Source organism: Amblyomma maculatum, chromosome 3 (genome assembly GCF_055883805.1).
Source record: "Amblyomma maculatum isolate TAMU_Amacu chromosome 3, ASM5588380v1, whole genome shotgun sequence".
Taxonomy (NCBI): Eukaryota; Metazoa; Arthropoda; class Arachnida; order Ixodida; family Ixodidae; genus Amblyomma; species Amblyomma maculatum.
In genome coordinates, this window is record NC_139346.1 from 207,009,194 (window position 1) to 207,036,841 (window position 27,648).

At 45.7% G+C, this 27,648-nt stretch overlaps 1 protein-coding gene across 1 annotated transcript in view; it reads left to right on the top strand.

Annotated features, from left to right (window-relative positions):
* LOC146197526 (neprilysin-1-like) overlaps positions 1–24,567 on the top strand; it is a 47,411-nt gene extending 22,844 nt beyond the window's left edge. The window contains exons 9-20 of the mRNA XM_084596490.1: positions 344–468; positions 2,510–2,732; positions 3,455–3,553; positions 3,738–3,815; positions 4,922–5,025; positions 8,214–8,324; positions 10,655–10,722; positions 13,645–13,775; positions 16,332–16,397; positions 20,003–20,098; positions 22,847–22,923; positions 23,703–24,567. Of these exons, the coding sequence (XP_084452616.1) occupies positions 344–468; positions 2,510–2,732; positions 3,455–3,553; positions 3,738–3,815; positions 4,922–5,025; positions 8,214–8,324; positions 10,655–10,722; positions 13,645–13,775; positions 16,332–16,397; positions 20,003–20,098; positions 22,847–22,923; positions 23,703–23,802 (1,278 nt within the window). The 3' untranslated portion in view covers positions 23,803–24,567. The remainder of the gene's footprint in view (positions 1–343; positions 469–2,509; positions 2,733–3,454; positions 3,554–3,737; positions 3,816–4,921; positions 5,026–8,213; positions 8,325–10,654; positions 10,723–13,644; positions 13,776–16,331; positions 16,398–20,002; positions 20,099–22,846; positions 22,924–23,702) is intronic.
* Positions 24,568–27,648: the final 3,081 nt, after the last annotated feature.

The window sequence follows — 27,648 nt, forward strand, 5'->3', positions numbered from 1 at the left end:
TTCATGTTCCATGCGGTGATAAAATACCAATCCCTTTTTTCTGGTTCTGGACATTCTTTTCTTGCACTAGCTTGGAAAAGGCATATTACAGAATAAAAAAACGAGACCTCCCTCAATTTCTTGAAAACTCGAAAATTTTTCTCGGCAAATTTTACTTCCAAACTTTTTCGATAGAAAGGAGAATTCTCACAATGGAATGTAACTGGATACAGCGGCCAAGCAGCACTAGAAAAAGAAGGGAAGAACACATCATCGCACTCATAGCATGTTGTTCGTTTCTGTTTTGTTTTCTTCTATACACATGCACACTCTGATTCCTCGGGCAACGCATACGTTTGAGCAGTTCAACTGGACCGAGTACCTGGCGGTGTTCCTGCCCGTGGAAGTGACGCCGGACGAACCGCTGGTAGTCTACTCCGTACCCTACCTGCAGAAAGTCGGCCAGATACTGACAGACACCGACAAGAGGTGCGCCATTCTCTTAAGACCCATATACACGTCCTATCGCAGGCTTAGATGTAACGAATCCAAGACATATTTAGGGCGCCATAAAATTTTGGCCTTTAACATCCCGCTTGTATAAGGCACGACACCAAGTTGCGGCATCATGACAAAGACAACATCGGGTGGGCGTAGCAGGTGAATGGTAACTGTATTCGAGTGACAAAGCAGTGCCGCTGCCTTGTTAGTCAAGACTCCCAAGTGCATTCTTTAGCGGTAGCAATTGCTACTCAGTGCGTGTTTATTAATGCGAGAGAGTTAAAGGCCCCATTCTACAAAAATCTTGCACACGCTGTCGACGGCGACGTTGTGAGCGAAATAATTATGGGGATATTTAAGCTCTGCCTTTAAGGGTACGATGCGATAGCTTAGGCTACCATCCGACATTTCAATCCCCGCTTTAACCAAGCTGCATTAACATGTCTGTGTGCCCTAGGATAACGTGAATGTAAGGATCCTAGCATTACCCTCCTTTGTGGAAGGAGCGGCCCGTAGTGGCAGTTTCTGCTAAACGTCCGGCAAACCCTGTGTGTAGTCAGCGTTCAGCCATGTCGGCAGCTACCGCTTGCCACTGTCATGCTGATGATTTTTCGCTCGCAACGTCAATACCGGCGGACGACCGCCGACGCCGGATTTTCGGTGAGCAGGTGACAAGGTCTGGCAACAATTTGTTTTCGGATTGTGTGACATCACGAGATTATGAGTTGGCAGGCCCTTTGAGACCGGAATCGAACTGTCCGGGACCCTTGAATCCCGTGTCAGATATGCGCTACCCCTTGGTCACGCATGCTCGTTCACACAGTTGCTTAATGTGTGGCTTAATAGCAACTGCATCCTGTTGCTCAGGCGTCCTCCGAATTACCAGTCAATGCGGGATGGCACTGCTAGAAAATCCACGTGCATTGGATTTTCGGTTTTGTTATTTTGTTTCTCAGGCTGTCCGCAAAGGGAATCTTGACTGAACTAACTCTCCCTGCGTACTTTAGCTTCCGAGTGGCAGCTACTTTACTGGGTAATAAAAAGGTTAACACAGGATCAGTTAGACGGGGGCAGCAATGCTCGAGGGCAATAACGTCATTCGCCGTTCATGTAAACGATAACAGCCCTCGTGAGCCCGACGAACGTCGATAGCGATGGATGGGAGCGACAAGGAGGAAATCATCTGCACCCAAACTTTATTTCTGTTTTTCTCTGTATGCCTTCTGTCGGTCACACCATCCCTCTTTTTTATCCCCTTTCCCCTTCCCTTCTTCCTCCTATAACCACCCATCTCTGTACTCTTATTCTTTTTTCTGGCCGCCTCGATCGCTGGCCTTGGACGGACTTCATTGTACTCAGTGTACTTCGTATAACTGCTCAAGCAGTAATATAGAGAGAGAGGTACTCCCCTGATGGGGCTGGGACAGGTGGGTCACCGCCGCATGCGGCGGGGGCTAGCCTTCCACCGAAGTTTTATCTATTGTAGGCCGTCATTGCACCCGCCACCACTTCGGTGGTGGACCACGGCTGTTGTTGCGGTGCGCGTCTTTCTCTCCTTCTTTCTTTTCTTTCTTCTCTATTTTCTCTTCTGTCTGCACGAGGCAGCGGAGGTGGCTCAGCTACAGAGCCAGTAGCAGGCCCGTGCATTTTCTTTTCCTTCTTCCTACAGCCACAACAACAACAACAACAACAACAACAACAACAACAACAGTAATATATCACCCAATATATAAATCCCCACTTTAACCACGCCGTACGAACGTGTCTGCTCGGCCCGGGTAGCACGTCTTAGACGGAATCAAAGATCTCCAGAGGGTTCTACTCCCTTCTAAAAGGCACTTGGCTACTCCTGCCAACTCGGTCATGCCACCTGGTCTCGTGAAAGCACACAATTTAGCTGCCACAGTAACTGCAGTGAGGAATAGACTCCCGTGGGGGCTTTATTCTGCGGAGAATAGAACTCCCGCGGTGAGTGTGGTGCAAAACTGAGTATAACTAAAGCGGGAATATATACAATGCTGCTACGCAGGACGCTGCACAACTTCGCCGTGTGGCGCCTGGTGAACTATCTGCTGGCCTACCTGGATGGCGAGTACGCGCACAAACGCAACGCCTTCCGCAAGGTGATGCTAGGCGTGTCCGCCGACAAGGTGCGCTGGAACCACTGCGTCGAGCTGGCTAACAAGAAGATGGGCATGGCAGTCGGTGCGCTCTTCATACGCGACAACTTCGACCCACACAGCAAGGAGACCGTACGGCCAACTGGCTTACCTTTATATTCTTAGATATAATATTTATTTCTTTATCTTAGCTACGCTACCGCAAGCGCAATCTGTCTGCAATGTTGCGGTAGTAATTGCCATGTAATCAGTGTACCTCGTCCTGTTGACCAAGCTAAGGATGTAATGACACCGGTGAAATAAAAACTCCTCATAGAAAATGCATCCATTTAGAATATACCAGAACTATGATGGCTAACTCGTTATTTAAATGCATTAGAATTGCACCGGTATAGTCCCTGCATAATCATTGCACAGGCAAATCAGCGTGATGTAAAACGCTGTTGAGATATTGAAGCACACTAGTTAGTTTCTTTTCTTGAGGGCAGTATTTGTGCTTGATGTTTTATTAACGCCATGCAATGTGTCTGGTTAGCTGTCGTGATTGGTCACTTCACAAGCGCCAGCCAGTGGCAGTGCGGAGTTGAGCACGATCGACTTTGTGCTTTTGAAAAGGCACGACATTTCCTATAAGATTTATCGCACCTGGAGACCCTTCCTTTTACAGCGTTTCCAAAATTGTACATACTACACCTACGATATTGCTTTATTATTTTCAAAAGCGTCATATTTAGTCCCAACTACTGTGATGACGATAAATATATTTTAGTTGTTCTGGTGATTTGACTAAATTCCCTATTCGTAGTGCGCAGCTTCAAATGAAAATTACAGTGCTACGTTTTTCACTTCAACAGGCGCTGGAGATGATCCACAATATCCGCGAGGCATTCAACGAGTTGCTTAAAGAGAACGACTGGATGGACACGCAGACCCGCAAGGTGGCCGAAGAGAAGGTGCGTCCCACGCCTCTGACGAGCATCTCAGTTGCAGCCGGAGGGTATCTATTGCGGAGCATAGCGCTTCATATGTGTTTCCTGGTGCGAAAAACGAAGAGCCCCGCATGTGTTTGTTAAGGCTCGCTTTGTAAAAGTTTTGTTATGGGCAAAGATATCTGCGCCTTCGTGTCTGTCTGTCCAGGCCAACGCCATGAACGAGAGGATCGGCTATCCGGAGCTGCTCACCAATCCGTACGAGCTATCCAAGGAATACGACTCGGTGAGTTGCCTTTACCACCGAACGCCAGTCGCTCCCTTCGATGAGACAGAAATAATTTTCGATTGCAGTAGCTGCGCTGACTATTGCGCAAAAGCGAAATGGAATTTATTTGCGATTATCATTTAGAGATGCACGACAGGCCGTGTTAGGAGCATTTGGTAGCATCTACAGGGTCATCCGCTTTTAGCTATAACACGGTCACTGCTTTCAAAGCAACATTACGTCCAACCCAGGTGCATATTCAAAGCGGTGCAAGCACAGAGGGACCTGGAAGTGTTGCTTCACGTGGACTGCCAGTTAGCTTTACTGTACGGACAGTTCGGACGTAATGGCGCTTTGAAATCAGTGCCCATGTTATAGCTAGAAGCGTATGTGTTAGGAACATTGAGAACGCGTTGCGCAAGTGATCTGACCATCCCCCTAAAGAATGCGAAAAATTGGTGGAATAAGCCTGCTTCCAAGTGCGTAGGATGAGAGGTGCCAACTGCGCCATTCATCTAAAGAAAAATCATGCCCATGATTTATGACAGTTCCTGTACCCACACTTGTTCCAGAATGAACACCTTTAGGCTCTTACGGTCCAAATCACCTTCTAATTAAGCCCACAATTCAGAGCTCTATCTGAATTCACCAGGTAAGAGGTAGTTTCTTTTATTGGCCGTTTTCTTTTCTATATGAGGTAACCACAAAACGGCGCACTGGTGACTTATTATTTGATAACTAACTGAATGTACGTAAGATTTAAAAATCTTGGCAGACGATTAAGCTCCGCCTTAAATGTTTGTTTGTTTGTTTGTTTGTTTGGTTGTTTGTCTGTTTGGTTGGTTGGTTCGGAACGTTTTACAAGACTCGACAGCCGGTACGCTATTTCTCCCCTTTGGGAGGTTCCAACGGGGATCTGAATAACTCGGTCAAATTTGTGCTATTCCTTTTTTCTTCCACAAATATGCGATCTCATTGCAGGTTACTGGCTTTCAGAGCTATCTTTGTTATCGGGGTATTTTCTGTAAATTTATACAGCGGCTACTATTCGATCAGCTGACACTATTGGAGCGCGGCCAAGCGCTCTCAGCGATCGGTGACGTCAACTGCGCGCGCTCTTGCAGCTGGTGGTGCACGAGGACCTGTATCTGGACAACGTGTTCAACATCCTGCAGTTCGAGGCCATCCGCAACCAGCTCAAGCTACGACAGCCTGTCAACAAGGAGAAGTGAGCGCGATGTCTCAATCTGCGATTGGAGAGCCATGGTCACATCACAGGCGCTCAGTTTACAGGCTAAACCTGAACTGTTCTTCTGCCAGGCTGTAGCTGTTGCGTATAAAATGATGATGATGGTGATGATGATGATGATGATGATGATAATAATAATAATAATAATAATAATAATAATAATAATAATAATAATAATAATAATAACAATAATAATAATAATAATAATAATAATAATAATAATAATAATAATAATAATAATAATAATGTTTATTTTTCCATCATAAATATGAATGCGCTTTCGAAGCGAAAAGAAGCTTTGGTTTCTCAATAAAAAAAAGTAATACAAATATTTTCACCAATTTCCTACGGCGTTAGTACATGGCAAAACAAAACAAGGCATCTGGGCAATCCCGTGACCGCAAATTCAAATGCACGAAAGAATGAAACGGCGGAATTAAGTCCTAATTTATTTTGGTACAAAAAACAACCTAGAAGTCAGTTTATATTTTGAATCAAACTTGGTGGTGTAATTCTATTGGTGGTGTATACTATAATTCAATCAATCTTTATCCGTATATGTTGGCAAATTTTGGAAGAACTGCTAGGGGTGACCCAATTGTCGACCACTTTAAACGCTTTGATGAAAGGCGCGACCCGGAATTTCTCGTCGCAATAAAAATCTGCAGTCTGCACCCCGTAGGTTACAGTGGGCGCAAGCGTGACATGCATTGAAGAAGCGTAGCGCATCCAAAGGCAGCTCATACAGCACTAAACAAAAAGGTGCCTTTTTTATTCAAGTTTTACCAGCATTATAGGGAGGAAATGACAGAAGTTTTACACCGAGTATTTGTCATCATATTTTAGTGGTGAAGTCCAAACTTACTTGTACCCCCGCCGAAATTTGGCCTGTCTGCAAACTCGAAATTTGACTTCGTCCGAATTGGGCCAAATTTGGTGCCTAACCTAAGGTGAGTTTGGCCACCTAAATCGTGACTCCGATATTTGGGGTGAGCCGCCAACAAAATTTGGTCCATTAACCCTAAAATTTTGGCTTCGTCCGAATTTGACGAATATAGACGGCAACTAAGCGACAGCACTGAGCGATGAAACGCAGAACTCATAACGGAAATGGGCGCGGAACAAACAATGTGTTCGTATTTCTGTACTTAAGCAAATGTAAGTGCGCCTATATAATTTTATTGCTTACTAAGCTGCGATTTAACTTCCCTGATTCGTCCACTGCACAAGCTTTTAAATCACTTGTATCTATTTAAGAGCAACACAATAAAATTCATTTTAACAAATATTTGCCAAGAAAAGTGTCCTCAAGGCAAGGCTCTGCTTCAAAAATCTAGGACATATTTAAAACGGCCATTCTTTCTACTTACAACGCGTACAACATTGGTGGTAAGCCCTCAGGCCAACGAGTAGTTGCCGAGCTGCGTAGTGCTGCGTTAAGCTAACATTCAAATCCGTGCGTATAGGGTGGGTAGACTTTTTTCCTGTGACCTGCAGAGCTCTCAAACACACACCACTGGAGCGATGGTTTGAGCAACGACCTAAACTCACACATTCGAATGCACTCTCTGTTCATGATTTGCGCAAAAATCCATAAGTGGGGCAAAGCTATATACCAAGCAAATTTTCTCCCTCTCTCCCTTCCTCTGTGTGTGTGTGTGTGTGTGTGTGTGTGTGTGTGTGTGTGTGTGTGTGTGTGTGTGTGTGTGTGTGTGTGTGTGTGTGTGTGTGTGTGTGTGTGTGTGTGTGTGTGTGTGTGTGTGTGTGTGTGTGTGTGTGTGTGTGTGTGTGTGTGTGTGTGTGTGTGTGTGTGTGTGTGTGTGTGTGTGTGTGTGTGTGTGTGTGTGTGTGTGTGTGTGTGTGTGTGTGTGTGTGTGTGTGTGTGTGTGTGTGTGTGTGTGTGTGTGTGTGTGTGTGTGTGTGTGTGTGTGTGTGTGTGTGTGTGTGTGTGTGTGTGTGTGTGTGTGTGTGTGTGTGTGTGTGTGTGTGTGTGTGTGTGTGTGTGTGTGTGTGTGTGTGTGTGTGTGTGTGTGTGTGTGTGTGTGTGTGTGTGTGTGTGTGTGTGTGTGTGTGTGTGTGTGTGTGTGTGTGTGTGTGTGTGTGTGTGTGTGTGTGTGTGTGTGTGTGTGTGTGTGTGTGTGTGTGTGTGTGTGTGTGTGTGTGTGTGTGTGTGTGTGTGTGTGTGTGTGTGTGTGTGTGTGTGTGTGTGTGTGTGTGTGTGTGTGTGTGTGTGTGTGTGTGTGTGTGTGTGTGTGTGTGTGTGTGTGTGTGTGTGTGTGTGTGTGTGTGTGTGTGTGTGTGTGTGTGTGTGTGTGTGTGTGTGTGTGTGTGTGTGTGTGTGTGTGTGTGTGTGTGTGTGTGTGTGTGTGTGTGTGTGTGTGTGTGTGTGTGTGTGTGTGTGTGTGTGTGTGTGTGTGTGTGTGTGTGTGTGTGTGTGTGTGTGTGTGTGTGTGTGTGTGTGTGTGTGTGTGTGTGTGTGTGTGTGTGTGTGTGTGTGTGTGTGTGTGTGTGTGTGTGTGTGTGTGTGTGTGTGTGTGTGTGTGTGTGTGTGTGTGTGTGTGTGTGTGTGTGTGTGTGTGTGTGTGTGTGTGTGTGTGTGTGTGTGTGTGTGTGTGTGTGTGTGTGTGTGTGTGTGTGTGTGTGTGTGTGTGTGTGTGTGTGTGTGTGTGTGTGTGTGTGTGTGTGTGTGTGTGTGTGTGTGTGTGTGTGTGTGTGTGTGTGTGTGTGTGTGTGTGTGTGTGTGTGTGTGTGCGTGCGTGCGTGTGTGTGTGCGCGCGCCATGAGATTTTATGCATACAACATCGCCGCGTCTTCCAACTAAACAATGAATGTACCATGAATGGGACACCTGGTAGTGAGCCGCGTGCACAGCGCCGTAAATCAACCCAAAGAAAAATGGATATTGGTTACTCTTAAAGCAGATGCCATTTTTCGAGCGATTTCGTACGCCCACAACAACGCGTGGCGCAATAAAGGATAGAGGAACGGGTCATTCATAGAAAAAGGTAACGATTGCGCGCTTTAATTTTTTGTGTGCCACAGAAAGGGTGCGAAGTGAGGACTGCTTATCCCGAATTCTATAATGCACGGGGGCGACGCATTCTCCGACTACAGCTGATTCGAGACATATGTAGTAAGACTGACTGACTGCCTTTCTGCGTACGTAGGTGGACAACCGAGCCGGCAGTGGTGAACGCTTTCTACAACCCGAACAAGAACGACATTGTATTCCCTGCTGGCATTCTGCAGCCACTTTTCTACAGTCACCACTTTCCCAAGTGAGTTGCCAGTGAGCACACCTTAATGTCGGCAAGTAGAGGGGACTGGGGTGCGGGGGAGGTGATATGCAGCGAAGGATGAATGTGAGCTCTCGCTGCCTTGTCAGACATCTTTGGCTTACTGATTTAAAAAACTGATTTATTTATAGGAAGGGAAAGGCACGGTAACTGTCTCACTTGTTTTCTGTGGACACCGCAACCGCGCCGTAAGGGAAGGGAGTTATGGTGGGAGTGAAAGTGGAAAGAGAGAAAGAGAAGCCGTAGTGGAGGGCTACGGAGTAATTTCGACCACCTGGGGATCTTTAACGTGCGCTGACATCGCACAGCACACGGACGCCTCTTCGTTTCGCCTCCATCGAAACGCAGCCGCCGAGGTCGGGTTCGAACCCGGGTACTCCGGCACAGTAGTCGGGCGTCTTACCACTGCACCACCCCACTTACAAAGGCGAAAAATGGAGAGAAGAGGGGCATGACTTGAACCTAGTTATGAGGGCAAAAGCTATGTTGAACATGGTTTGCATAATTTAGCAATGTTGCCGGCCTGACTGTTTAAATTATTGGGGAGAGGGGGGCGCTCAAGCTACGCCTAAAAAGTAGACGCGATAGCGCTTTTGCAGCGCCTTTTCATACCGTGATATTTAGTATTTTTTAGGGTTTTTTTTAATGATGGCACAGTATGTGTTTCACTTTTTGGTGGACACCTATACTTAATTAGTGAATTGGTTTATAGGAAAGGAAAGGCACAGTATCTGGCACACTTATCTGTGGACACCTGCACCACGCCGTAAGAGAATGGGTTTAAGGTCAAGGTCGACAACCCAAGGCGAAATCAGAAGTCGCACTCTGAGTGGTAGGCTTAGGCTCTAAAATCTTTACAGGCGCCAAAACAGCGGTACCGTAAGACCCGATTTAGAAGGTGAAGCTTTCCACGAATAAGCAAGCATTGCCTTCTTTTACTGCTATTTTAAGAGCGTTAATGAAACATTTTCTTTATGTTTCTACAGGTAAGATGTCTAAAAATCACTTCTCTTAATTTGCCATAAGGCCCGTGAGACCAGGCTGCAAGCACAGGTATAGCGCTGACAAGCTCTGCCCAGGAACGACAGAGTGCGTTTCATTCATACTCGGTATGGGAAATAAATCCCTTAGTTAAAATGTAACAAACTGTCTGTTATCAGAAGGGCATCCAAGGACTCTGCAACCACGTATATCAATTCAGATGTATATCAATTCACTGCGCCACTAGGGCGCTCGACTACTGTGCCCAAGGATGCGGGATTGAATCCCGGCCTCGGCGGCTGCTTGTCAGTGGTAGAGAGAGGCTAGGCGCCCGCGTGATGTGCGATATCAGTGCACGTTAAAGAACCCCAGGTGGTCAAAATTTTCGGAGCCCTCCACTACGCCGTCTCTCATAACCTGCGTCGCTTCGGGACGTTAAACCCATAAACCTGCGCACGTTAAAGATCCCCAGGTGGTCGAAATTACTCCGTAGCCCTCCACTACGGCTCCTCTTTCTCTCTTTCCACTTTCACTGCCACCTTCATCCCTTCCCCTACGGCGCGGTTGCAGTTTCCACAGAAAACAAGTGAGACAGTTACCTCGCCTTTCCCTTCCTATAAATAAATAAATCAATAAACCCATAAACCAAGCTAAATCAACCACACGTGTGGTCACAGTTGTAGTATCTAAGAATTCACGAGTCTCGTTTTTGTAACTTCCGTAATGGTTCAAGATACCTGGTGTAAGGCAATCCTCAATAATAAATGCACTATGGCAAATAGTTAAAAATAAAATCGAAACACGGCATTGCTAACAACTTATCCTCAAAATCCAATTTCGCTTGAAACAGTTCGTAACGAGGAGATGGCTTCACGGGCCAGCTACTGGCTCTGTAGCTGAGCCAACTCCGCTGCCTCGTGCGGACACAAGAGAAAATAAAGAAAGAAAGAAAAAGAAGAGGGAGAGAAAGACGCGCACCGCAACAATAGCCGTCGTCCACCACCGAAGCAGTGGCGGGTGCAATGATAGCCTACAACAGATAAAATTTGATGGCAGGCTAGCCCCCGCCGCAAGCAGCGGTGACCTACCTGTCCCAGCCCAATCAGGGCCAGGAACAGCCACCCTTCACCACTTCCTCAGGGGGCATGCTTCGTGATCTCGCTGGGCTAGTCTTTCGACATAAATCTCCTCTTTCTTTGAACAAAGAAATCAGCTTCATCTTCAACTTTTATTATCAGCAGCAATGGAACGGGTGAGGACCAATACCTCTGCTTTATTTTTTTCCTTTAATTTCTTCTCGCCCTTTTTCCTCTTTCCCGTGTGTGCCGCAGGTCCCTGAACTACGGAGGAATAGGCGTCGTCATAGGGCACGAAATCACCCACGGCTTTGACGATAAAGGTAAGAGACATATTCATCTGCCCACATGTCCTGACAATTGTTCCTTCCATAGGCAACTGGACGATTTCGATTACATTCTGGTATCCGATTCGGCTCGCGCTTTCACCTTAGTGCGCGTGTGTTGTGTCTCTTCGCTTGTGTTTGTGTTTGTTGCGCCACATTTCTGGGTATCATGCAGCACCAACTAGCCCCTCAAGCTGTTATTTTGAGTGCCATATCAACTGGCCCAGGGCTTCTGCTCTTGGCGGATTTCGTCACGCAACGAAATTATTTGCATACCCTAATTTTAGCGTTGGGCGCCTTTGCCTTTTTTGTTATCACTTGAAATCACGAAAATTCAAACATGATTAATCTTGCTTTTAACATCTTGGTAGGTCAGTAATAGAAAACTGACTGACTGACTGACTGATTTATTTATTTATTTATTTATTTATTTATTTATTTATTTATTTATTTATTTATTTATTTATTTATTTATTTATTTATTTATTTATTTATTTATTTATTTATTTATTTATTTATTTATTTATTTATTTATTTATTTATTTATTTATTTATTTATTTATTTATTTATTTATTTATTTATTTATTTATTTATTTATTTATTTATTTATTTATTTATTTATTTATTTATTTATTGTACCCTCAGGGCCAAAGGCATTACAGAGGGGAGTGGGTTAATTATGATACAGAACAATGAATATAATACAGTGAAAACAAGAAACAGGGGGTCTGCCTAGCCTATCTGTAGGCTTGTAGGTGTGCGGCAAGGGTGATTATGGGCTGTGTGATATGTTCCGCTGTCTCTTCACCTAATGGGGAAGCTCGGTGTAACAGAGCTCGGGCATGCCTGTGGGCGGCAGCAACCTCTCCCGTTGGTTCCGTGTGTCCAGGAAACCGCATGATCAAGGCTGAAATAGGGGAATGTTTTGCTAAGAGTGTGAGACCTGATTGATGGATTCGTCCATTGTTAATATTTCGGCAGGAATTTGAATTAACGCTTGCGCAATAACTGTCACGCCTGTCCTGTGGACGCCTGAACCGCGCCGCAATGGAAGGGAGGAAGGCGGGAGTGAAAGTGGAAGGAGAGAAAGAGGATGGTTTGGTTTGGTTAGTGGGGTTTAACGTCCCAAAGCGACTCAGGCTATGAGAGACGCCGTAGTTGAGGACTCCGGAGCCGTAGTAGAAGGCTACGGAGTAATTTTGACCACCTGATTGATTGATTGATTGATTGATTGATTGATTTATAGGAAGGGAAAGGCGCGGTAACTGTCTGACTTGTTTTCTGTGGACACATTAACCGCGTCGTAAGGGAAGGGAGGAAGGTGGGAGCGAAAGTGGAAAGAGAGAAAGGGGTGCCGTAGTGGCTCCGGAATAATTTCGACCACCTGGCTGGGGATCTTAAACGTGCGCTGACATCGCACAGCACACGGGGATCTTTAACGTGCACTCACATCGCACAGCACGCGGACGCCACTCCGTTTCGCCTCCATCGAAACGCGGCCGCCGGCGATATGGTTCGAACCCGGGTACTCCGGTAAAGTAGCCTGGCATCTTAACCGCTTCGCCACCGCGGCGGGCATACTTTTTTCTTTGAGTTATGTTTTGAGAAAAGCAAGTCGCAGTTAACGCTACTAGACTACGTTGGGCGCAGTATACTTTTGTGTCGACACCATGGAATGGTGGGCACCTACGTTTGGGTGCACACCGCGAAATGTTGGACACTTAATCAGGTCAAGGTCGCACCACCTTTTTGAAAGTTAAGCGGTCGAGAAGGAATTTGGCTGTTGCATGCCGTAGTAAAGATTTCCCTTCGAAATCCGCTTTTCTCTGAGGTGCTCTCACCGATGGCGGTTTTCGTGCACAGTGAGCAAGATATATGCGCCACCAGCTACACTGGGTAGCAACATTTCAGTCAGCAGTTCTTGTTTTTTAATGTCTACAACTTTTGAACTGGCAGTTTGTTCCTGAAGACAATAGATAACTTTGGACAATTAAAATTCCGCAAATTAGAGCAGGCTATCCTCAACGGCCCTCAATTAGCCTTGGCTAGGACACTGCTCACGTTTAAAGCTTGGTTACGTTTATATAGGACATCTGTGCATGCAATTGTTTGAATAAAAGTATACTTAAGCATAACCATAATCATCAACGAAACAGTTTTGCTGACTATGCAATTTAGTGTGTCAAATATGTCTGCGTTAGACTCTCTAACTCTCGTAGGATTCCGAAGAAAAATGAGCTCGAAGCACACAGTGAATAAGGCCGCATCAAACGGAGATAAAGAACTCACTACAAAGAACTTATTTTTCGTCGTTCTGCCTCCTTCTTTAAGCCCACAATTTTTACACAGCCGAAAAAGTTACATAGCTCATGCTTTCTTAAGGCCTCACATTCGCGCAACCCATGTTAGCAAAAGCTCAGCTGAAGATTATAACTCAACATACCGATTGGTGTTCCTTCTAGAAAAAAAACAAACAAAAACGTCTTCGATAGGTCAGTCAGAACATAACATCCTCTCTAAAGCTTTCTGGTGGCTTTAGTGCTCGTCGTATACTTCACGAAGAGGAGAGTGACTGGAAATGAAGAAACGGAACAGCCATGAAGGAGCGAACTCTACCAACGATTTCTGGATGATTACACTTGAAGCACTTTTCCCTTTCAGCAGAAGGGGGGATTGCCTTCCGCACTTTACAGGTCTAGTATCAGATAAGTGTAATGTAATTTGGTTTTATTGACGAATTATACCACGACCTGTTAACTGAGTCTCTAAGTTACAGTACTCTCGAAGGCAGGCGGTTTATATAATGGTGACCCGCAGACTTGATCCTCTGGCCCATTTCTGACACCACACTGTGCAAGCGCATTGCAACCCATTGTCTGAACCTTAATCAGTTGTGTGCCTACCCCTTGCGTATACAGGCCGGCAGTTCGACAAGGACGGCAACCTGCAGCCATGGTGGAACAACAAGACGGTGCGGACGTTTCGGGAGAGGGCTCAGTGCATGGTCGACCAGTACTCCAGCTACGTCCTCGAAGATGTCAACCTGAACGTGAGTACGCACCGACCTACTCGCGCGATTTTCTTTTTTGTTGAAGGTACTCCGCGTTGAAAGCTATGAAAAATGAATCTGGTGCATTCACATCGCTCTTGTAGAATCTTGACGTGGAATACTGGGAACCTCAATTCTAAGTAATTTTTCATCGCTGTCCGTGTGAGAAACTATAAGGTAGCCAGAAAAAAATTGGGCCACGCATTCTCAGGAGAGGGAAAGCTATGATCAAAATAGTAGGTTTAATGTATTGGTTACGCATTTGGAATCTTGACAGTGGGAAACGTAGGAATAAGGACAGCATAGAAAGGAAACCAGGGAAATCAGACGCAGGGCAAGTGCAAAGAAGGCACACACCACAACGCTGGACATGCAACTGATTTATTCCGATGAAGAAATTCTCATTTTAAAAGAATTCCCTCGTCGCACACACCCTACAGACAACGCACTTCGCGCACCACATGATGAAAATGCAATTATAATGATAAAACTTGCACTTCTTTTCGGTGATAATCACGGTCGTATCACTGACGCATTTCTGCTTATTCTTTTTGATCAGGAATGCTTCTAGTAGCTCACTCTCACCTCTAGATTTCCCCTGATAATGCTAGCGGGCTAGCGATGTGAAAACTTGGAGAACATTTGCAGTCCTTGGCATGCAAGGCTAGTAAGGCTAAATTGCTTCTAGTGTCAGTGCCCAAAATTGTCCGGTGTTGCCTCAGGCGCTCATTCAAGCATGCTCCAGTTTGACCTATGTAGATTTTTCCGAATAGCAATGGGATTGAATAAGCCACGCCCACTGCACATGTAGTGAACATAACCTGGTGTTTTGATTTACAAACACCAGTTTTGCGCTGGTCAGTGCGTTAGTGATTCTTCCCTAATTATCACCGAAAAGGAGTGCAAATTTTTATCATTATAATTGCCTTTTCATCATGTGGTGCGCGAAATGTATTGTCTGTAGGGTGTGTGCGCAGAGAATTCTTTTAAAATGAGCATTTCTTTATCGGAATAAGTTAGTTGTAAGTCAGACGTTGTGGTGTGCGCCTTCTTTGCTCTTGTCCTGCGTCTTATTTCGCTGGTTTCCTTTTTATGCAGTATAAGCCAACTAGCCCAGCAGTTTACACTCCTGAACAAGGACAGGCGATCAGCGCTGTTTTTGTCCGCCTGTTCTTGTCTCTGCGATCTGCATTATTCCAATTTTATTGCAGAGATTTCTCGCGACCCAGCGTTAAGGACCCAGTGTCGCAGAAAAGCCGGTGCCGGCGTTCTGGTTTAACACGAAAATCAGAAGAAAGTAAAGAAACAACAAAGGTTTTGCGGATATCCACGAAGTCGAACACGGTTCCTTCGCAGTGTAAGGCGAGCAAGTGCGCCATTGGAAAGAAACTAATAACGGAAGTAATAGTTAAGCGAGTAGAAGAGAACATTTCCGCTTTGCTTGCCTGCGAAGCGGCGCTCACTGGAAAATTCCTTCGGTCGTACAGCGCTGCCTCAACAGATGGCACGAGTCACCGCCCTATTCAAAGCCTTATACATCTAATCATCGTCTTCAAAGCGTTAGGGTTTAAAGACAGCGAAGAGAGAAAACCAGACCACAGACTTTAAGCGGGAATCAATAATTAAAAGGAGGTTATCTGATCGGTGGTTAAAACCAAGGCAGGAGGGAAATTCCACTCCGCACTAAATACAAAAAAAAATGAGTGGTGTGTCAGGTGAAGTGTGGCTGAAGAGCATGAGTGCGATGCGAACGGGGCCCGATAACACTGTCGCGTTGAACTCTTAAAGGCGAAGCTTAAGCGTCCTCCTTTTTTTTTTTTTTTTTTTTTTTTCATCGCGATCGTCAGTTCGTGCACATCAGCGAATAAGAACTGAATTACTAGGATTAGCGACACCCAAGTCATCACACTGAGCAAAAACAAAATGACAGCCATTTTGCATGGTCAATGAGAAGTAGGCGCATAGCGCTGGTTACCCGTAATATACTTTCATAAGCATTTTTACGCTTTGTTATGCTTCGGTATTCCCGAACGGGTTGCAAAGAAAGTCCTGGTCAAATATCCGAGTCGCAGCTTAATTCTTCGCGAGCCACTCAGCCGCGCCTACCTTCCTGGCAGTAGCCATGACTTCCAATCGTGTAGTCCGCTGTTCTGAAGGTTCAACCGCACATTTGTTTCTCTTCGCTTCGGCTTTCGTTCCATGAGGGCGCTTCTTGTGTTGAGTCGTTTCCCGAGCACGCTCGGCACGTTTCCTCATTCTTTGAGCTTCTAGGCACTCCTGCCGTTTATCCGCAACACCACAATCTATAGACTCTTGTTCGCGCTGTATTCGTAATCGTTGTTGTTCTGCACGTCAAGTCTGATGAACATGCACCGCAGTACAATAGCGGAGTCAATCAAAAGCGCGGCGCAGCCGCCTCTTGGGTCCGTATTCTGAGTTTGCGTGGTTCTCAAAAGTATCGCTATTTCCCCGACATCCCTGATTGCGGCCAGAAGTGCTAAGCACTAAAACATGAACCTGAATATCTAATAACAATAATCTGGCACTTCATCGCAGATCAACGGCAAGATGACTCAGGGTGAGAACATCGCTGACAATGGTGGACTCAAGCAGGCGTACAGGGTGAGTGGTATCATGTTATTTTCTCTTTATCAGTGCCATGCATGGCGTCACCGCAACGCGTCGCGCTGTAAAGTCCGCATATAGGGACGTCGCTCATGACGTAGGCAAGGCGACATAACAAAGTAACACACTGCGTAATCCCGAAAGAGTGTCAGCAATTTGGTGTCAATTGCGCTTTGATTTAAAAAAAAAAGAAAAATTGCGAATAGCAATACGGTATTGTATGTTCTCCACCACACGCAAGTCATCGAATTTCGCTTGACACTGTGGTAACCGTCCTGTCAGTTTTTGCTTTCTCATCTTACGCGTCGCCGGATTTACACTGCGATTTTGGATGAAATCCAGCTAAGGAATATTCCTAGCCAGAGTGGGGCACAGTCAGTCTAATAGGGCATGTGGATCATGCGCGCTTTGATAGGAAAAAGGCAAGAATAAAAATTTAAAGAAAAGTAAAAAAGGGGCATAAATGGAATTTAATGCTGGCGTTTACCAAGAAGCCTAATGGGAATGCACTGAGGTGTCTGGAGGAAAGCAACGCCATGAAGGTACGAAAATATAAATGTAAAGGGGTATGGTCGCTTCGTTGCGCAGTGTAGGGGCCCTCCAAAAAGATTGCCTTAGTGTGACTCAGTGGTTAGGGGATCGGCTGAGGGGACAAAGGCTCGATTCCGGCCACTTAGATGCGTTTTAATGAAGGCTATTCAGGCGCTTCGATGAAGTCCTGTACTGTGCGATGTCTAGCACGCGGCTCCCAGATGATTAAAACTATTCTGCGGTCCTCCACTGTGGTTGCCCTTTACCTGTTTCTTATTTCATTCTCTGCTTCATTCCTTTCTCTTAGAGCACGCTTGCGCTGTCCATAAAGAAGTGAGACAGTCACTGCTTCTCTCCTTGCCTCAAAATCAATTTTCATTTTCTTCTTCTCCACATTACTTGGAGTAGCACGCTGTGCTATCTATGTACAAAATGCCTGTTTCAAAAGGTTTATGTCATACTGTTTTTCCCAAGCAATACGGTTATTAAGTTAGACATGCATGTTCCTTTTAGACAATGCGAGTACTTCTAGACGAAGCCAACGATTGAAATCTTCTACATTGAAACGCCTATACTCTCACGAGGACATGGAAGCAGTGGATTCTGCCTTCTCCTGAGCTCCCGAAGCACGTGCTTGGATGCTGCGTCTTCACTGCAAGTTTTCCTGCGAAAGCGGCCAAACTTGTCGATGCTGCTGAGATGAAGTCCAGCTTTCTAGGAAACCTTTTAATTGTGAGGCAACTGTAAGATATTGTAAGAAACTGCTGTGCATTTTTAGACGGGAACGATCTAAGCTTCCTTGCATGGCGAAAAAAAAAAAAATGCTCGTGAAGTTCTTCCTGCTCCCGCATCGAGTGACAAGGGTGAAATTTTGGGCAAGTCGCTATGTCGGTATTGGTTTGGTTTGGTTTGTGGGGTTTAACGTCCCAAAGCAACTCAGGCTATGAGAGACGCCGTAGTGGAGGACTCCGGAAATTTCGACCACCTGGGGTTCTTTAACGTGCACTGACAACGCACAGCACACGGGCGCCTTGCTTTTCGCCTCCATCGAAAAGCTGCCGCCGAGGCCGGGATTCGATCCCGCGTCCTTGGGAACAGTAGTCGAGCGCCGTAACCATGTATAGCTATGTCGGTATTAACTATACATATAAGAGCGAGCGCAAAACCAGGGTGTCGAATGAAGCGCTTTTAATCTGTCTCTCCTGTCGTCCTGGTTTTGCTCTCTCTCGCACCAGATGCTTAACGTTATCACAGCAAACCAATGGGCGACGTCATTGCCAATAATTGTGAGGTAACTGTGGAATGTTGTAATATACTGTAATGAGCATATTGATAGGTGTGACCTAAGATGTATAGCAGAATTCTGCTTCTGATGTTTGCCCCCACTCAAAACAAGACTCGAAAACCAACAGGGTGCATTTTCTAATACAAATACCACGAACTGCAATCCCGCCTAGCGAGAACCTGACGATATATTGCTTGTTACGATCGGCAGTTATACCTAATGTAAAAAAAAAAAAAAAGTAAACATTCAAAAACTTTCCCAAAGTGATTTAAGAATATGTTTTTCTTTATAAACTACAGCATACACGCTTTTCCTTCAATAGTAGGCTTCCGATAGCGCTCATGGCAGTATCTTGCGTGGCGCACCAAGTTTAGCAAAGCCTATGAAGTGCCAACCACTCTCAACTAAAACAAAACAAAAATTGGGTAGTGTGGCACCTTTCAATTTGCTTCCTGCCACATCACCTGCATCCTTTCCGGCACACTGACAAAAGTAGTTCCTTGAGTTTCAGAGAGGCGAGTGGAATGAAGACATCCACTTCCTCAATGTTTTCACCTTTCTTTACCATTATGCGAGGCTGTTGGTACTATACTGTAGGGCCCTCCGACCACAGTACGAGAGCTTTACGCCCGTTTTGCCGTATTATCGATGCCTCGCTGTGTATATATTCCAGCTGTCCTGCTGTTTATGCATTCGCTCTTTTATGAGATCACAGCATCTTCTTCTTTCTTTTCTATTTGCACTCATTTCTATCTGTCTTCACATTGTTTTCTTTTCTTTTTTATTAAGCCTTTCTTTACTTCTTTCCTTGCTTCTCCGTCTCTCTTTCGTTTTGTTTTTCGCGTCGTTAGAAATTAGTGTTCCATTTTACACATAGCATGTCTTAAATTTTGTAGGCTCCTTTCGTAATTTTGTTTTTCGCGTCGTCATAAATTAGTGTTCCATTTTACACATAGCATGTCTTAAATTCTGTAGGCTCCTGACGAAACCTTTTGTTGATTTTGTCGCTCTTTATTTTTAATTGCACCTGCCACCTTGCTTTAATCTTTTCTGACGCCTGTCATTGTCTTGTGCTTTTCCCCGGCCCTTCGTTGGCCCTTCCACTGAATGCATACCATGACACCTGTTATTAAAGCGAAAACCTTCCTTGGCTCATGCGCGCCGTGTACAGAAAATGTGATCAGGAAACGTCCTTCGCAATGGCGTTTAAATTTGAGCCTCTAGCGGAAATCGAACCACTATTCGTTCGATCCTCAGCCGATCGCGCAAACCACTACTCCACGCCGAATTCGTAGGAAGTAGCTCTGTTCTGTTTGTGTAGCGTAAGAATGATAGTAGCTATGACAGTGGCAATGCAGTTAGTGATAATGGTGATAGTAGCCATGGTAATGACTTGGGATTTAGTTGATAATGACGATAGTAGCAATAGTGATGATGACGACGATGATGATAGTAGGGATGGAAATGAAGGTGCAGTTAGTGAAAATGGTACTCTCATTTATAGTGTTAGTAAAGTGGTTTTCTCCATTTCCGCTCTTAAGCAGACTTAAACGCAGTCTTGTCATTTTACTTCTATTTGACGTTTTATTTAACATTTGAGTTTTATTTTTAGACCCTGTTCATTTGTTTTGATTGCTTCAAGCATAACCGAAAAATCGATGCCGGGACAAGCACTTCCTCGGTTTTCATTTTTATTTTTTCTCCCGCTTTTTCCTAACAGTAGCCTTACGCCATAAGTCACACTTGTCGACCACTAGACGCTTTTTTTTTTTTTCTTTTCGTGCAGGCGTACAAGAAGTGGGTCAAGCACCACGGTGAAGAGCCTCTGCTGCCTGGCATCAACCTCACACACGACCAGCTGTTCTTCCTCAACTATGCCCAGGTACAGTACGCTCTCCCGGTTGCATGTTCTCAACAACGTTCTCGGAAAATAAACGAATATTAAAGCAACAGGGCGCTGCTTTTAACATGATAGTGAATGAACAAACGCGCGCAAACAGCAGTGCAGAGGGCCTTGCTGTAATCGACGCACATGCCGCGATATACCATGCTGTCCCAACTAAATGCAACCGAGCATTTAAGTAGACGGAGTGTCCTATGATCCCAATAAAACCAACTGAGAGCTGTTGGAAGCTGTGTGTTTTATTCCCGAAAGCTAGTAATTAGTCAGAAAAAAATCGCTAACCTTTTTTTTTTTTGTTATTGGCTTGATAAACAAATGTCGAGTCAGAAGTTGCAGGTCATTTTGAAAATCATCTGACTGAAATGTTACTACCAAATTACTGTTTACGTGAACAAGATTTTTCTACAGCCCCTAAACTATTAATCACACCCTAAATATTTTCAGCGTGACTGCGGTGCCACTTCGTTGTCCCAAGACGCGTCAATCCGCTTTTCTTTAGAGCGCACTCTCCTGTGGGGCTTTGCGGTGCGCTGATATAGAGTGCAGCTGGCCAAGGCCAGTAAATAAAGTTGCATGGATGGTGCCTTGGTGCAAACACGGCTGCTATAAGCGTGCACACCAGGTGCGCAGAGGGCCGTATACCGTCTTCCAAAAGTGTTACTCGTTATGAAAACGCCGAAGCGCCCTGCAGCTCTCCAACACGAGCAATCGACGGTGCCTATACGGTGACCCACCACAACGAATCAAATGCATTCCAGAATTAAGCGAGGGCCATTTCATCCTTGAATACAGCACCAAAAAAAAAAAAAAAAAAAAGGCAGTGGTTTAGCTCCGGTTAAACCTAGTTGAGTTGCGAAAGCAACAGCTGCATCGCTACACTTAGGATAGCTTAGGCTACGCGCTGAGCAGCGGCCGGGCTCTCTTTCTCCATAGTTGGTCGATTCTGGCCGCGCGCTCCTATACTTCGTCTCACAAGATACCTGCAGCACTGCGAAAGGCAAAGAAGCCCTTGCAATTGTGCTCCTAAGTGCCTCTCGCCCCTGCGCACTATAGCTTCAACTGTCATCCCCGCTAATTTTTTTTTTTTTTTTTTTTTTTTTTTGGGGGGGGGGGGGGGGGGGAGGGGGGAGGCCCGTAGGAGCGCAACTGCCTATTGCAGTGTGCGTAATCCTGATTGGACCGGTGTGCCTCTGCCTTTCGCAGTTCTGCAAACATCTTGTACACCGCACACACCTCTTCTCTGTACAACCAACCATAGAGTTCCTTACACTAACTAGAGGGAAAGCTGAGGGCGCTGCACTTCAGCCACCATGGGCGCGCTAAGAATCATGGGCCGGTGTGCTACTTGTTGCGGGACAGTCGGTTTTTCTCGGGTACGTGGAGTGGCGTTACTGCGATGTTTCTTTTTCGTCATCATCATCATTTGAAGGTGCGTACATAGACCGCGAAAGCCATAGTAGCGAAGGCGCAAAAGCAGACGTCGCCAATAAATGGTTTCTGTTTCCCGAAATGCCACTAAAAACTTCTTTCAGTGATTGCACAACCATAAATATTTTTGTAACGTTTTTTTTATTTCAAAGTTTGCCTATTAAGTGCGAAATATTGGTATTTGTGCTGCTTAAAACTAAGCGAATAGGAGAAAGGACCATCGCTTATATTGAATAAATCTTACACTGGCATTCTGTTTCTCTCTCTTTTTGTAATTTATAGTCACAATATTCAATCTTAGGACATTTTTTGCGGTAGAACAACGTTTATCTTTGCATTATTTTTGGCCAAAAGTTGTAGTTCTGCACTCGGTAGCTCACCGGCCCATGATGCTTTGAGCGCCCATGGTGGCTGAACTGGCCGTCTGGAAACTCCATGTAAACTCCCATAGATGGCAGCACAGCTTTCCCTCTAGGTAAGAGTAAGAAACTCTATGCAACCAACGGAGAGAGTGATGCGCAGCTGGCGCCTGCTGTGGTTATGACGTCACTTCTCCGGCACCGGCGAAGCGCGCGGCCGCGACGGCAGCTCCGACACACCAGCTGCTGCCTCTGACGTCACGTGGCTCCTCGCGCATGCGCAGCTTGGCCCACGCTGTGCCACGCGAAATAAATAAAGAAAGATGCTGCGGTTTGTGTTCCCCCATAGATTTCCCCGCCGCGTTAACGGGGCATTCTAGTTTAGCCTTCGTGTGCATGCGTTGCAGAATATGGGAGAAGGCAATGCATTAGTCCAGGGAGCACGTAGAGTCTCAAGAACATATAAACATTACATGCAAAGCATCCAAGCCAACAGCTTGATGAATGGTTTGGTTTATTGTGCACGCAGCGTTGGCAGCGCTCAGGAACAACATGCCGACAACGTGCGCATAACATAAAAAAGTTCGATCACCGCGCGCTTGGCCAACGCATGGTTTTGTGTCGCACATCGCTTCTTTGCCGATAACGCGAAACCGCATTCCGTATTCCGGGTCACGCCCTCTTCCCTGCTGTATTTATTTTTGTTCCTTACAGCTGAAAAAAAAATTTGCATGCATCAATTTCGTGTTGACTGCTAAATGCAAGCATTTCCTTTGCTGCCTTTGTCTTTCGTGGCTATGTTCCTACGTGACCGTATATATTTGGTCCGTGTCTCAACCATTTCGTCCGCTTCGTGGATTCATCAGCTTATAGTTGCATGTCGGCTGCGCAGAACAAGTGGCCTTCTCAAACCGGACCTCCTTTTTTTTCTCTTTTGCAGATATGGTGCGGTTCAATGAGACCAGAGGAAGCCCTGAACAAGATTAGGACGTCAGTCCACTGCCCAGGACCTATCAGGTTGATTCAGTGCTCTCACAGCTCGCATAAGTCGCTTCGAAAAGCTATGAATTCTTTTCTCTCCTGAAGAGTTTCTTTTCAAGCTTCCCTTTCTTTTTCGTTTTCTCCTATATGAACTGCCCTGAATTGGTCTCGTGAAGCTCACACGTCAGATCTTTTTTTTTTTTTTTTTTTGATTTCTATGAAGATACAACCAATGGCTGACTTCTGCCTACTTCAGTGCAGTGTAGTACCTTCTGTCTCTAGTTTAATCTTTCACTAAAAAGATCCCCTAATTATTTTAACCTTAGTCTCGGCTTGAACCCGGGTTAAGTAACTATGTCTGCGTTGCATTCAGCTCCGTTTCGTCATGCCTTATTTTAGCGCATTCATCCAAACGAAGCACATTTTCCATGCACAGTTCCATGCAACTTTCTTACATGATGTGACTCCATTGTGACATCATTGCCAACTGGCTGTCTGACTGATTAAGAGTCACACGAAAGCTTCTCTATAAGTCCCTGTTTGGCGCTCCGTGGCGTTAATGCCTTAACACGAGGGCAAACCTTAGGCAAATGCATGCCTGCATCTGGCAAGCGATCAACTCAATGCGCTTACTTCCGATCTGCCGGAGAAGTGCAATAGAATGCAAGCAGTTCAAAGCGAGGTAAAATACCATGTAATTTATTGTGTCTTATAGCGATTGTACTGTCCTGGCTATCAGGCGTGGTTTCGCACATCTCAGGGGAAAAAAAATGCTTCGGGAGCGTAATTTACCGCTCTCTCTTCCTTTCTTGCAGAGTGCTGGGCCCGCTTTCCAACTCTTACGACTTCTCGCGAGCCTATAACTGCCCCAACATGAGCCGCATGAACCCGGCCAAGAAGTGCTCCGTCTGGTGAGCGTTGCGTGTGGGTCGCGACTCAGCGAGGGAGGACAAAGTCGCTCACGTCTGCGACGCAGTCGCCGCCACGCATTCAAGCCAATGGGCCAGCACGTCGCAAGGCCATGCTATTGCGACGGAGTGTGACGATACGGCTGCCATTACTTCCGCAAGACGATCATCTAGTGCCAAAGTACGAAACTAGCTCAGCGGACGTCTCGTGCGGTGTGTTCATACCTGAAGGTCTAGCTACCGGTCAACCTGGACGTAAAATCAACCGGAACTTTGTGAATGCTTCGCAAACTTTGTGACCGGTCGCGACAAGCGTTGCCTCTGTAGAGCCGATGTAGGGGTAGCGTCGGCCATCGTGCGCATCCGCCATCTTGCTGCTCAGGGGCACAAAGTCAAACCTTAAAACAAAACAAAACAAAACAAAAAAGAGCTGACGCATTTTGTTTACTTACCTCATAATCCTGTTTAACGCAAGCTCCTTTGCGAGGGGTAACTACTAGCGGCGTTGTTGTTAAGAAGCAAAAAAAAAAAAAGTTTTTACGGATGCGCCTTTAAAAGCATGTTAAATGTGCGGTGACAAGAACGTAGTCAGAACAGTGCTCTTCTGATTGCTCTAGGACGTTACCCTATGACCTGTTTCACTATTTCCCGTTTCCCCTCACTTTTCCTGTATGCCTTCCTGGCCGAACGCGATAATGTGTAATCGTCTTGACAGCACTGCGATCGGCATTCGTTCGGAATGAATATCTTGGACGAGCTGTTTTTCATTCAATAAAGACTGTTTGTCTCAAAAAAATTTAGACTTTGTACACCATGATTGAAAGGTATAAGCACTACCCGCCAGCCTCATCTTGGTTTTGTACTCCAGAAGTGTAAGCAACTCAACGAAAAGCTGTAGAAAACTTCGGCATATAGGAGGTCTTCGGAAGAGTGCGTACTTGGCACAAGTGTAAGTCTACAGTGCGCATGCATCAAAAGTATTGTACGCTGCGCCCGGTAAATAATTAGGGATACGCAAAATCAGTTTAGTGATGCGAAGCAAAAAAATAATTGTAAAAATTGGGTTCGAATCGAATATTCCCGACATCTGTACGGACTGAGCTATGCATATATTGCTGCTCTCAGATGGCGCTGAGTTGCAGCCAGATGGCGCCGAGTTTTTGCTCGTGAGCTCGTCATTCCCCAACATCTGCGCTCTACCACCCTTTAACAGTTTCATGATGCTCCCACTGCTGGACACCTGGGTGTCTCTCACTCATACGAGAGCCTGCGCCGACGTTTCTACAACCCGGGCCAGTAGAAACGTAGAAACCCTCCGTTTTGCCTTCCGGTCGCTTGCAACTGGTCCCCATACTTATTGGCCTGTTTTTCTGTGCTGGCGTCAACCTTCTTGGACACTCCCCAGTATCCGACTCGGGGAACAAATGGATCGCCGTCGCCACAAATTAAGCTACCCGGTACGCTATTAGAGAGTTTTAGCTTACCGTGATCCGCGATCCGCTACTGGGATCCGCCACCGCGTGTTCCACTGCGCATGCCCAGACCCTCCTTGACGCCGACAGATGGCGCCACATACTGGATGTCGGCACACAGACCTGCCGCGTCGGGACCAATCAGCTTGACCGCCCCGCCCACGCGCGGTAGAGAGCCGCGGGGGCTGATCGCGGATCACGGTAAGCTAAATAGAGAGATTTAGCACACCGTGATCCGCGATCCGCTACCGTGGACCGCCACCGCGCGTTCCATTGCGCATGCCCAGATCACTTTGATGCGATAGATGGCGCCACATACTTGATGTCGGCACATTGACCTGGCGCATCGGAACCAATCAGCTTGAACGCCCCGCCCACGAGCGGTAGAGTGTCACGGTGGCGGATCGCGGATCACGGTATGCTAAATCTCTCTTATTACCGCCCCGCCGCGGTGGTGCAGTGGTAAGACGCCCGACCACTGTGCCGGAGTTCCCGGGTACGATCCCGACTGCAGCGGCTGCGTTTCGATGGAGGCTGATGCACTGTTGCCGCACAAAAAAATAGGCCAATAAGCTAATTAGGTACCTATTTACAGGCAAAAAATGAAGTTTTCCGCAGCATTTGTTAGTAATTGAGAAGTGCTAGAGATTAATGAGTGGTGTCAATCGATAGAGGGTGACGTATTGTGTCCGAAATAATAATTAGGCCAATAAGGCAATTAGCTAATTATTTTTTCGCACACATTACATCACCCTCTATCGATTGATACCACTCATTAATTAACCTCTATGACATCTCAATTACTCACAACTGCTACGGACACAATTTTGCGTGTTTTGCTTAAAAAATTACCTAACCACCTTATTGGCCTAATTATTTAGAACACAGCATTACGTCATCCTCTATCGATTGACACCACTCATTAACCTCTACTGCTTCTCAATTACAACTGCTGCGGATAAGAGCACTGCAGAATCTGCATTGGAGTAATGCAAAAGCACAGATGCTACTGTTGGTTGCTTCTGGTTGCTTAATTCACTTCTTGTTTACCGATTTTAGTCTTTGGTACTTTAAAATTGAGCGCCAATCCCTTCCTATTCCCTTTTTCGGCTCTACTTTCGGTTGTGTGACTTCACATCCTTGGCGTCACCCTAATTGACTGCTTCAATTAGCTGCTTCAGTTTTTGGTACTTTGAAATTGCGCGGCAATCCCTTCCTATGCCTTTTTTTGGCTCGACTTCAGGTTGCGTGACGTCACATCTTTGACGCCACCCTAATTGACTGATTTATATAACTATTTTAGTATTTGATACAATCAAATGTGGCGCCAAGCCATTCGCTAATGAGACAATTTTCGCTTTAATTTTTCATTTCTGCCTCTAATTACCTAATTAACCGACTGGCCTAATTATCTTTCGCACACATTACATCAACCTCTATCGATTGACACCACTCATTAACCTCTATGACTTCTCAATTACAACTGCTGCGGACATGATTTTGCGTGTTTTGCCTCTAATTAATTACCTTATTGGCCTAAATATTATTTCGGACACAACGTTACGTCACCCTCTATCGAATTACATCACTCAATAACCTCTTTTTACATTTTTTGCCTGTAATTACCTAATTAACTTATTGGCCTAATTATTATTTCTGCAGCAACATTAGGTCAACCTCTATCGATTGACACCACTCATTAACCTCTACCACTTCATAATTACTCGCAACAGCTGCGGACACGATTTTGCGGACGCGGTCTGCGCACAGAAATCTGAACATAGCGAAGTAACGCTTTCGCATTAATCATCTTCCTCTGTGAAGCCTATAATGACGCCACTCTATTCCTCTTGCGACTACTGTGACTTTTAGGATAATCTCTCATGCACACGCAACGCACGTCGTCGGTTTTTCCCGTAATGAGACGAGTAATTTAGGGAAGTAATAGCGTGTTAGCATTGAGCACACTGTCGCGGAAGAGTTTTCATTTCCAGTATCCAAAGCCTAGTGTGTATCTTCTTCTCGTTTGTGTTTGGTTACTCTAAGCTGCGCTTTCTTTTCAAGTGAATTATTATTACGCTATTATCCGCGCCATCCCAACCAGCTGCGCCACAGACGTCGCTGACTTTCTAGATAACGTGATTCTTCATCGTGGCGCCCCTCGTGAACTACTAACTGACCATGGCCGCCTGCTTCCTCTCGAGAGCGGTTGAGAAAATTCTTCGTTTGGGTGCTCCGTCCACCACAAATTCACCACCCCCATCATCCGGGTCCAGATCAACCGCCTCATGGAACGTCTAAACCGTACGCTCACAAACATGCTGTCCGCATATATGTCTGACGATCGGCCATCGAGATTGGGATCTTCATCTACCCTTTGT